Source organism: Plecotus auritus (genome assembly GCF_963455305.1).
Source record: "Plecotus auritus genome assembly, chromosome: 11".
In the NCBI taxonomy this organism is placed as follows: Eukaryota; Metazoa; Chordata; class Mammalia; order Chiroptera; family Vespertilionidae; genus Plecotus; species Plecotus auritus.
In genome coordinates this window covers 26,294,400-26,306,540 of record NC_137777.1, presented here as the reverse complement: position 1 = coordinate 26,306,540, position 12,141 = coordinate 26,294,400, and the positions used below count along the sequence as shown (strand labels likewise).

The window sequence follows — 12,141 nt, the reverse complement described above, 5'->3', positions numbered from 1 at the left end:
CCAAGAGGAACAGGCTTACTTCCAGCAGTTGAAGATGCTCTCTGCCCAGGAGACTGGGACTTGTTGTGAGAACATGCCCTCCCCGGGATATTCTAAAGGACTCTGTTGAGCTGTCATTATTACCATTTTCAAAAAAAGTTCTAACTGAAAATCACAGTGGGATTATCGATAAACTCTAAAACTTTGAACAAAGAAAATATCTTTAGAACTTCTCTTTCCCCTTATGGAGGCTGTAGAGGGATGAAATGAGTGTGTGTAGGGTTTTTATTTAGTTATTTTATTGTAGAATATACATAACATAAAATTTACTATTTTAACCATGTTTAAGTGGCATTGAGCACATTCATATTGTCGGATCACTCCTGTCCATCTCCAGAACTTTTTCATCATCCTAAACAGGACCTCTGCACTAAGCAATATGCCCCCATCCTGCTCTCCTCCAGCTCCTGGTCACCACTGATTTGCCTTCTGTCTCCATGAATGTGGCCAGTCTAAGTATTTCATATAAGTAGAATCATACAATATATTTGTCCTTTTGTGCTTGGCTTATTTTACTTAGTGTAATGTCTACAAGGTTCAGCATGTGTCAGACCTTCATTCCTTTTTAAGACAGAATAATATTCCACTGGATGTACCATCTTTTTTTATCCATTTATCTGTCGATGGACATTTGGGTTATTTCCACCTTTTGGCTTATTATGAACTAGAGGCCTGGTACATGAAAATTCATGCACTATAGAGGGGGTCCCTCAGCCCAGCCTGCCCCTCTCACAGTCCGGGAGCCCTCAGGGGCAGGAGGTGATGCCCCCATCACACCTCTGCTGCTGCTACTGCCGGCAGCGCAAGCCTCAGCCCTGCCCTGGTTACCTGTTCCTTGGGCTGGCCCTGGGCGGCTGGGCAGCTGACATCTGAGGCTTGCCTGCACCTTGGGCCAGCCCTGGGCGGCTGGTCGGCTGACATCCAAGGCTTGTCTATGCCTCGGGGGCGGGCCCAGCTGTGCTGCATGCCTGCCACCCTGGCAGGGCTGAGCGGACTGGGTGCCGCCATCTTGTGACTGTAAGCAATGCCATCTTTGAGGGTGTGGCAGTCAATTAGCATATTCCCTTCTTATTGGCTGTGGGCACTGCCATCTTTGTGAGTGTGTGACAGTCAATTAGCATATTCCCTCTTTATTAGATAGGATAATGCCTATGAACATGGGTGTGCAAATATCTGTTTGAATCCCTCCTTTCAATTCTTTGGTTGAGTGGCTGGGTCAAATGGTAAATTCTGGGTTTAACTTTTTTTAAAAAAATGTTTTTATTGATTTTTAGAGAGAGAGGAAGGAAGAGGGATAGAAAGATAGAAATACTGATGAGAGAGGAACATCATTAATTGGCTACTTCTTGCACTGGGGATTGAGCCCACAACCCGGGGCATGTGCCCTGAACAGGGAATTGAACTCTGACCTCTTGGTTCCTGGATCAACACTCAACCACTGAGCCACAATGGCCAGGCTAGGTTTAACTTTTTGAGGGATCACCAGACACTTTTCCGCAGCAGTTGCACCATTTTTATGTTCCCACCAGCAATGCACAAGGTTGGAATTCCTGAGGAAGTGGCTTTTCACACACGAAAAAGAGATGGTGCCTTCAAAATGGCAGCTCAAAACAATGCTAAAACATGTGCATTTGCAGTGAAACATTTCCCTGTTAAATGTAAAAGCAATATTTAAGAAGTCTGTTTTGGTTTACAGCTCTTCATTTTGAATTGCTCAGTATCAGCAGCATCGACATTAGAGTGACAGCACTTTAGGTAGAGACTGCAAGCAGCTTGGAGTGTCTTTTCAATAAAGATAAAGGCATGAGACTGGTCGGGAAGATCAAGGGAACAGGAGGAGGGTATCTCAGCCAACCTGTGAGCTGCAGAGCCCCTTAAATTGAGTAAATATATTGAAAACAAGAGGGGCATTGATGAAGACGGAAAAGAGAAAACGAACTGGGGCACCTTTTACATGATGTGCAGAGAAATGGCAGTCACAGCTTACAAGAGGGCATTTGAAAGTTGCTTGATATATAAATATTAGGGACATGAAATTTCAGGGAAAACAAAGCAAAGGCTGTCAGAAATGGTTTTAAATAAACAAACCCAAGCATAGAAACCTAAATCAACTCCTGGGTTTGCAGGTAAGGCAGGAACAGCTATGGAGGATTAAAATATTTGTGTGAGGAAGGTGGCTACGTGTGTAGAAAGTCAAAATGCCGCATTCTGCCTCATGTTTATAGATACCTTACATTTTGAATGCTAGGTATTTACTAGCAGGGAATAGTTTCCCTCAGATTTAAAGGCATGGTTGTGAGGAAAAGAAGAGGAGATGGCTGGTTCATTCAGCAGCTGAACAAACGTTTCTTAGATGTCTACTATGTGCCAGGTTCTGGACTGAGGGGTGGCGATCACAGAGATGAATGAGACGTGGCGCCTATGTGGAGGAGCTTGCAGTTGTGGTGTGCGGGGCAGACAGATCAATTAGGTAGACATCCTCAATACAGCCAGGAGGTCAAGCTCCAGGATACTGTGTGCATGGAAGGAGCATAGCCTGGGGCTTCTCACTCTGGGAGCCAGTGACCCCTGGAAGAAGCGGTCTGACCTGACACATGGGCTGAGGAGGAGCTAGCCTCCCAAAGAAGGAAGTAGGATTCAGGGGGAGTAGAACTCTTTCTAGGAGAAAGGACCAGCTTGAGCAAAGGTGAAGGATGTATTAGAGTCTGACTTGGTGGGGAGGTGACGGGGAGGGAGGACAGGAGGTCCTAGACAGCCGTGGGCAAACTACGGCCCGCGGGCCGGATCCGGCCCATTCGGCTGTTCTATCCGGCCCGGGGAGCCGAAAGAGCGGAGGGTTCTCTTGCTCTCCCCTCCGCTCCTTTACTTTGAATTTATATTAGTTCACACAAACACTCCATCCATGCTTTTGTTCCGGCCCTCCGGTCCAGTTTAAGAACCCATTGTGGCCCTCGAGTCAAAAAGTTTGCCCACCCCTGTACCTAGAAGCTGCCAGCAACTCAGTGGTATTGCTAAGCCATGCATCCCAAGACAGGAAGAAGTCAGGGATCATGCCATAGTGAAAGATTTATTTTTCTTTGCCTCATTAATGCTTAAATCCATCCCACATTAATCCCCCATCTCCTCACATGAGCACACCTTTTGATAGTAATCACAATTTTAGTACAGGTGATTGAGTGTTCAGTGTAAGTAGGCTGTTCTTTGGAGTTGGGGAAGCTCGTGCTCTCGTAGGCTGTGTCCTCTTTCTACCACAGCCTGAATTAGGCATTGTGTTGTGTCTCCAGCACCCATGGGGTTCCTGTCTTGTTGAGTAGCAGCCGTGAAGTTTCGGGAATTGCCTGTAGCTGAAGGTTGGCAAGAATGGAGAGATTTAAACACGTACATCAGAGTCCTCAGTAACCCTGTTGAACTGTGAAATAGCTAACTCTGAGCTTTGGTCATTGCTGAACTTTCTGTCCCAAAAGCTAATAAATTGTCTTATTATTTAATTCATTTTGGGTTTGTTCATCTGAAACTTGAAATTATCTGCATCCTAAATGATACTTGATCATTGTAACCTTCAGCTGACACCTATATGACTTTTTGTGAAAGTCTTTGAGCCTCATGTTTATCTGTGAAATGAATATAATTATGTTTCGCAGTGTTTCCTGAAAGTTATTTGTGATCCAGCACAAAGCCCAAGGGTGGAGCCATGAACTAATATATGTTGAGTGCCCACTATGTGCCACATAATAATCTGGTCCTTAGTTTTAGGCACATTAGGGACTAAAAGAGAAATATATGGATAACTTCATATTAAGTGGTATAAAGTCACATGCATATGGACCATTATACAGTTTACTTCTTGTTCCAGGCACATGATCTAGCATGGGTGGGGGCAAGGATGGGCTGAGAAAGGGGATTATGGGAAGGCATATCTGAAGAAGTGGTATTTAAACCGAAACCTGAAGGATGAGTGGGAGTCAGGTGAAGAATGGGGAAGATCATTTCAGGCAAAGAAACTTGGACAAAATCCAGGAGATGTGAAAGAACTTGGTGTGTTTAAGGAATGTGTGGTCAGAGTGGAGTGAACGAGGGATAACATGGTGGGAGATGAAGGTGGAAAGGAAAAAAGAGGAGAGGTAATGCAGGGCCTTGTTGTCCAAGTTAAAGATTTCTAATGTTCTAAGTACAAAGGAAAGCCATTAGAAAGGTTGAAGCAGGAGAGTCTCATGATCTGGCCTAGGCACTTTTTCAATGAGATGTCAGGGTTCGAGGGGGCAAGAGCAGTTGGGCTAGAGAAGTGGATGGGTTTGAGCAGCATTTGGGTTAGCACTTACAGGATCTGCTGATAGATGGAAGGGATGTGAATCATGGGGAGAGTGAGTTTCTGTGTGAGTAACGAGATGACTGGAAAACATGCATTGTTTTCATAGGAAAATCAAGGTTCAGGTGTGAACATGTTAATTTTAAGATATCTGTGGTACATTGAAATTAGGAAGTTGAGTGACAGTTTTACTTATGCCTGAACCTCATAAGAGGACTTTCTAGGCTGGAGTTGAATGTTGAAGTCACTGGTAGGTTGATTTTATCAAAAGTGAAGGGAATGGGTTAAGGAGGGAGTGGAAGGTGGGAAGATGACATCTTAACTCACTTTGTCTGGGAAGCCTTCTCTCACCTCTCAGGTGAAAAATATGTAGAAGCCTGGTAAAGAGAAAAGGAAGCCCTGACCTGGATGGGGAGCTGAGTAACTGAAGAATTTTTAGAATCACAGAAGTTGGTTGAAAGGGGATAATGATGAGAAAGGGCAAAACTGAAGATATTGGCTAAAAGGAATTTATCAGTGAAGTAGAACCCTAAAGGGGATGGAGTGGGGGGAAAGGGGCGGTGATTTAAGGTCATGGCTTTAAATCCTCTGACACCCAGGGAAGGACGTAAGGATGGGAATTTAACTAATTTTGAAGGTTGGGGACACAGGAAGGTGAGATAATTTCCTACTAGAAACCTCAAAATACACATAAGCCATGTGTGTGCATATACACACGCACACACCCCACATCCCTGGTCATGCACGGGGGTCATTTAGGTAGAATGTATGGCTCCCATAATATTCCCTGCTATTTCTTTGATAATAGTGCGTGCATAGGAGATGCTCAGTAAGAATTTATTGACTAAGTGTGCCCAGGAAATGGGTTTTACATTTGATTTGTGAGGATATTGATGTCAGAGAATGTGGAAAGGTACGTAAAATCGGAAGCCATTAGACTTGACTCCCTTGCACCTTCTACTCTGCTTTTTCTTTTTTGTCTTCCATGTAGCAGTTATCACTGTTTTATTTATTTATTTTTATTTATTGAATTTATTGAGATGACATTGGTTAATAAAGTTGTATAGGTTTCAGATGTACAATTCTATAATACATCATCTGTATATTGTATTTGTGTGCTCACCACCCCATGTCAGGTATCCTTCTATCACCATTTATCCCCTCTTTACCCTTTGCTACCTTCTTTCCCTCTGGCAATCACTGTACTTTGTCTATATCTGTGAGTCTTGTTTTTTTTCCTTTGGTTAATCCCTTCACCCTTCTCACTCAACCTCTAAACCCCTCCCCTCTGATAGCTGTCAGTCTGTTCTCTGTATCCATGAGCCTGTCTTCACTTCGTTAGGTCATTTTGTTCATCAGATTCCACATATGAGTGAGATCATGTGATACTTGTCTTTCTCTGACTGGCCTATTTCACTTAGCATAATACTCTCCAGGTCCATGCATGATGTCGAAAAAAGTAAGATTTCCTTCTTTTTTACAGCTGAGTAGTATTCTATTGTATAAATGAACCACAGTTTGTTATCCACTCATCCTCAGATGGACAGTTGGGCTGCTTCCAAATCTTGGCTATTGCAAATAATGCTGTAATAAACATAGGGTTGCACATAGTCTTTCAAATTAGTGTGTCGGGTTTTAAAATCACTAGGTCATTGTCTTTCATCTGCTTTTTCACTTAGATTGTGAATTCTTTGCAGGTAACATCCATCATATATCCTGCACTCACGTTTCCAGAATCATGGGATGACATATAGTAACTACTATTAATAAATATTTGTTGAGTGAATACATGAGGGTGGTGGGCTGAGTGGATGCTTGAAACAGAGAAGATTCAGAAGGGGGCAGAATGAGCACTTTTTCAGATAGAGGAAGAGCTATCAGCTAACCTGCAAGGGTTGAAATAATTAAACATGTGGGATTCACTAACGAAGTTGCCTGATTTGGTATTCTGGTGTGCGATGCGATGATCAGTAACTTGCTGAAGGTCCAACAACTTGGAACTGATGGTTTCTGGATTTGCACTTTTTGTCTTTCTGACTTTAGGGTTTCCTACCCAACAACACGCCTTCCTCACCAAATTCCTTCCCATAGTTACCAGACCACTGCTCAACTCGCTGAAGCCTTGTCTCTTCCCACTTAGGCCAGATGAAATATTGTCTGCCCTGGACACCTTCTTCACATGATTTGTTTTCTGAGTTATATTTTTTCCCTCTCAACCTAGCTCTCCACTGCGGTTTGAATCCACGGGGTATTGATCATCCTGCTCATGCTGAAGGCATTAAACTGCAAATTGAAGGTGAAGCTGTTGAGTCTCAACCCATTAAAAACAAACATTTCCAGAAGGTGCTTGACCAAAAAGGAACCCCCAAGCGACTGCAGGCAGAAGCTGAGACGGCTAAGGTAAGCAATAACCCAATACATTAAGGAGACTCTGAAACTGCAGCGTTGCTGCTCTGTGGTCAAGCCACAGAGAAGGACTGATGGTGCTCACACTAATCACCATTGTCCCTTCAGTTTAATAAACACTGCTTCTGGATTATAGTAATCATAAATGAAAATATTGACTGCCTCCCCATTGGGGTGAAATCAAAACACATTTGTGGTCAATCTCATAGCATGAGATTCTTAGTATGGTAGAGAATGGGCTATAGTGAAGACCACGTTGGACTTAAAGCTGAAAGATTTGTTTGCCAGGCTCAGATTTATCATTTTATGATATTGGGCAAGTCGTGTGACTTTCCAAGTCTCAGAGTCTTTATCTATAGAGTGTATCATAAAAGCTGCCTCCCTCATCAGGTTGAGCAGATGAAATAATACAGTGCATCTGGAAGTATTTTGTAAAAGGCCCAGTTGGCTGCCTGAGTATTGAGGGATTTTTGCTGACAAGCACTGTTAATAATAATAATAACTGACATTGGAAAATAATTTTTACTTGATAGGGGTGAGGGAGACCTATGTGGATTTATCTTAGTCCATTTGTACTTCTGTAACAAAACACTTTGACTGGATGGCTTGTAAACAATTAAAATTTATTTCTCACAGTTTGGGGGGCTGGAAAGTTTAAGATTAAGGTGCCACCTGTTTCAATATCTGGTGAGGGCCCACTTCCTGGTTAATAGATAGCTGTCATCTTATTGTGTCCTCACATGGTGGAAAGGGACATGGAGCTACTTGGGGTCTCTTTTGTAAAGGCACAAATCCCATTCATGGGGGCCCCACCCTTGTTATCTAAGCACCTACCAAAGGCTCCGCCTCCTAATACCATCACATTGGCAGTTAGGTTTCAACATGGAATTTAGGGGAATGTAGACATTCAGTCTATAGCAGTCTTTATGTGGGAAAATGAGTGTGGTAATATTTAAAGTGGAGAGGGGACAAGAAAGGCAGGTTACTGCACAGCACGTATAGTATGTTCCTGTTGATGTAAAAATGCCTTTCACTGCATAAGGGCATCACTGAGTCTGGAAGAGTGTACTCTACAATTTGAGCAGCAGTTTATATCTAGAGTTGAGATTATGGAGAAAACTTTTTCTTTGAGTTTTTTCCCCCCTTAAATATGCATTCTTTTAAGAATGGTGTTTATTTTAAGCCTTTTATAGATTGCCCTATTAACTTTAGTAGCTCAACTATGGCTTTTCCTGTTTGGTGGGTCATATTCTGCCTTTCACGGTGCTGTATTTCCTCCCATGGCTTCACATTCTTGCTGGTACATTATTGGCCAAGGGAGAAAGTTATCTTGGGGACTATGAATGGTGGTGAAAGCCATTTGATTAGGTGTCTTTTGGTATTTGTGTTGCTGAAGCAAGCACTGATGAGGTGTTTTATGCCTGTCTCTTCCTGAATCTTTTGGGATGGAACATCTTTGACCAGGTGTTACATTATGTTTCAATTTCACATTCTGTCTCTTGGCTACTGACTGACTATGCAAATCAGGTTCCCTCCTTTGCACTTTCCCATTTGCAGGCTTCACACTGGGAACTTGGTTCCCACTCCCTACCATGCCTATGGGCTCTGACACTGAGTCTAGCCATGTTGGGCTTTGAAACCAATGAACCCTTAGCATGTCAACTGTTCCAACCGGCACAGTGAACTTCGGGCCTTCTCACTGCTGTGCTTTCCTGGTGTCTAGAGATTTCTCTTCCTTGATTTTAAGCGTGGCATTATATACATTAAAAATTTTTTTTAGTATCTTTAAGTTTAGAGAGCCTCAGGGTGGGTTTGTAGCTTGAGCTTCATCTAGCATCTTGATCCTGAAACTTGTATTACTTTCAACACTTAAAAATGTATCCCTCTATATCTACAGGGTGGAACAAAAGTAGATTTACAGTTTTCCATATGGAAAATAATACAATAATTAACAAGTAAAAATACAAGAATAAACTCTGTGTTTTGTGTACTTACAACTGTAAACTTTCTTTTGCCCCACCTCGTATATCCATTCTGGGAAGAATCACCCTTTTTGTCTCTCTCTTAGAATGTGGCTTTGGCCCCAATTCCTCAAAAGGCTAGAATCCTGATTCTGGAAGGAGGTTGTCTGTGCCACCAGCTGCCTTCAGCTCTCATAGACCAAAGGCAAAGCAATGGAGAACCAAGCTCACTTTTAAGCCCTTCAATCTAGTTGGAAAAAAATTGATCCAATTGAAATGCTGATATGCAAAGATTATTTACCAATATAAGTCCTAAACACCTATGAGCACTTGGGAATCCAGAGAGCATGTATACCATTCCACAAGTTCTAGATGCAAAACTGTGTTAACTTAGCTTTACAAGTAGGTATAAGTCAAGAGAGATAGGAGGTATAGCAGGTTCATCTAATTGGGAGGCACAGAAGTTATAAAGGTACAGCTTCCCCCCGCCCCTCACTCACCCAGGGGCATGTACAACTACCCCAGATGAGAGCCAAAGTAGGAATGGGTCTCCTTGACACAGAGAAGGCACAGCCTCTGTTTCCCATCAACCTCTATTTTTTCCAGTTATGAAGGCCTGAAGGCAACTAACAACTCCCAAAAGACCTGATGTAGTTCCAAAGAAATAGCCCTGTGATAGAGTGAGGCCCTTCTTGGATAGGCCCAGGCCTGGGGTTAATGAACCCTTTCCTCACAGAGGAAGTAGGGATGGGGCTTGCAGTAGAGGTAGAACTTGACCTGTGTTGTGAAATATGGATCCAATGCAAATACACAGCAACAAGAATGGAAGGCGCCCTGAGCAATGAAGCCGAAGTACCTTGAGCTGGGGTGTGGCAGCGGACATCCTCAGTTATGCTCAGCGGTCAAGGTTCCTGTTGTAGAAACAGGATGGAACAGTATGTTGGAGCCAAGTTGTATGGGGTGTGAATGCTAGAATGAGGAACATGGATTTATTTTCTACCAAAACAGGGCACTGCCCAATATGGTAGCCATGTGTGGCTATTTAATTGTATTAAAATAGAAAAAAAAATGAAAAAATGAATTTCCTTGGTCATCCTAGCCAAATTTCAAGTGGTCAGTTGCCACGTGTGTCTAGGGCAGGGGTGGGCAAACTTTTTGACTCGAGGGCCACAATGGGTTCTTAAACTGGACCGGAGGGCCGGAACGAAAGCATGGATGGAGTGTTTGTGTGAACTAATATAAATTCAAAGTAAAGGAGCAGAGGGGAGAGCAAGAGAACCGGATAGAACAGCCGGATCCGGCCCGCGGGCTGTAGTTTGCCCACAGCTGGAGGGGCTACTATTTTGGATAGCATAGACAGGGAACATCACAGAAAGTTCTGGACAGCGCCATTCTGATCTGTGGAAAGCCATGGATGGTCTCTGGTACAAGAGTAAGATGAAAAAAGGAAAATGGTGTGGTGTTAACATTCTCCCTGACCCTTATCCTTGGTCCTTGGAGGACATGTGCCTTAGGCATAAGAAAAATGTCAAAGTAAGAGTCTGCTTTGAAAGTGATATTTCTAAATGCTCTGAAGGCTGGAATTTGAGTTTCCATGGCAACTTGGAAAGTGGCTATGGAGTGAAGATCAGCCTATCAGCAGGAAGTACCCTGGTGGTTCCCCAGCTTGGAATGCTGGGATCTGTCCTTATACGTGGCCTACAGACAGTCTTGGGAAGTTAGAAAATCTAGACTTCTAGATTTGATTTTCTTCATTCTCACAAAGAAACTTACCCTTTCTATCTGTAAAATACAAGTTTTATAAGGTTACACATTTTTTTCCCCCCTTGGGAGCAATTTTCCAGAGCCTGTAAAGTGGTGAGTCAGAGTAACAGTCAAGAGTCTCCCTGGCTTTTTGCATATCCCTTGAATATGTGTGACTGCCCCATACCTTTTGTTTATAAAATTTGTATTCCAGTTTTATTGCTGAGAAAATAAGGAATTTAAATGCCTTGCTTAGTTTCTCACTAACAACTAGAGAAAGATGAATTTCACATCAGAATCTAAGTCTCATGACTCCAAAATCCAGGCATTTCTTATTCCCTTAACATTAAATGTACAAATGATTTATTTATTTGAAAAGAAAATGTAAGCTGTTCTCCTGAGAATCTGGCCAACTAGGCAAAGAACAGGTTAGAACGCTGTGTGTCGCCTTTCTAACTCGAAGAGAAACACGGAAAATCGTGATTGCTGTATTATATAATGGAGAAGCCATGCTGGCATCTGAAACAGTGAATAATGGCCCATGTTTGGCTTTGGGATGCATCATGCAAATCTTTGGCAGCAGATGGCCTTTTCTCATTAGGCTAATATTAGATTTAGTTTGTATTCATTTGGCACAGAGTTAAAGGAGCCAGCCTGGAACCTGGTGCTGGAGGCAGCAGGAGGAGAAAGCCTGGTGCTTTGGATAAGCCACAGGCCGATAAATGAGAGTTGACTGGAGGGCAGCTTGTAACAATGAGCAGGAAGCATTACTCTGGGATTTGAACAGAAAGCTAAAAGAATTTGGACTTGGGTTAAAAGATGAAGGGTGGGTTGTACTTAACCTTGATCAAGTTACATTGCTCAGCTGTATCTGAGAAGGTCTGTGGCAATTTGGGGATGGAATGATCTAATTCTTGGCTATCTGTGTTGCTTGGCTCGGGGCACAAGTGTCTCTCCAAATGAAGCTGCCAACCCAATATAATGTCACTAATGATATGAAAGGACATAATGCACGGGTAACATAATGGGCACACACTTTGTTAGGAATTGTCAGAAGGGTCAGGACAAGTAAGGCAAGACCGAATGACATCATGCTATGTGAATGCCAAGGCCCCAGTACACATACGCTGGGCACTTGGGAAGATCTCAGCGAAAATTACAGCAAACCCATGTTTGAAAAGGTAAGCATTTATTACCGCAGAGTTGAGCTCTGAAAAGGGTTGCAATAAGTAGGGTGTATTGGAGCCATAGTTTCGTGGTATAGTCAACAGAGAAAGGAACTTTATCATTCTTCTGACCTAATTTGTTTTATGGATAAGGGCACTGAGACTAAGATGAGATGAAATGGCTTTTCCAAGATCTTGAGACGTAGAGCTTAGTTCTTCTAACTCATGGCTAGTGCTTTCCACTCTATAATGCGGTCAAATCTATACAAAACAACAAGTCTATGAAGCCATTTGGTTAATTCGACTTTTCTGGTGAATTAAGACTGAGGTGTATGCCACTTAAGGATGCAAAATGGAAAGTGGGCCCTAGCCAGTTTGGCTCAGTGGATAGAGCATTGGCTTGTGGACCAAAGGGTCCCGGGTTCAATTCCAGTCTCTAAGAGCCTGTGCCTTGGTTGCAGGATCCTCCCCACCCGGGCCCTGGTCATGGCACATGCTGAGGCAACTAATTGATGTTTCT

The 12,141-nt window shown here is 43.0% G+C and overlaps 1 protein-coding gene across 2 annotated transcripts in view; it reads left to right on the top strand.

The window, feature by feature from the left end:
* The window catches only part of SAMD12 (sterile alpha motif domain containing 12), a 350,465-nt gene that overhangs the window by 35,511 nt on the left and 302,813 nt on the right, over positions 1–12,141 (top strand). For both annotated transcript variants that reach the window (XM_080646980.1, XM_080646981.1), the window contains exon 2: positions 6,567–6,745. In XM_080646980.1, the coding sequence (XP_080503106.1) occupies positions 6,567–6,745 (179 nt within the window). The remainder of the gene's footprint in view (positions 1–6,566; positions 6,746–12,141) is intronic.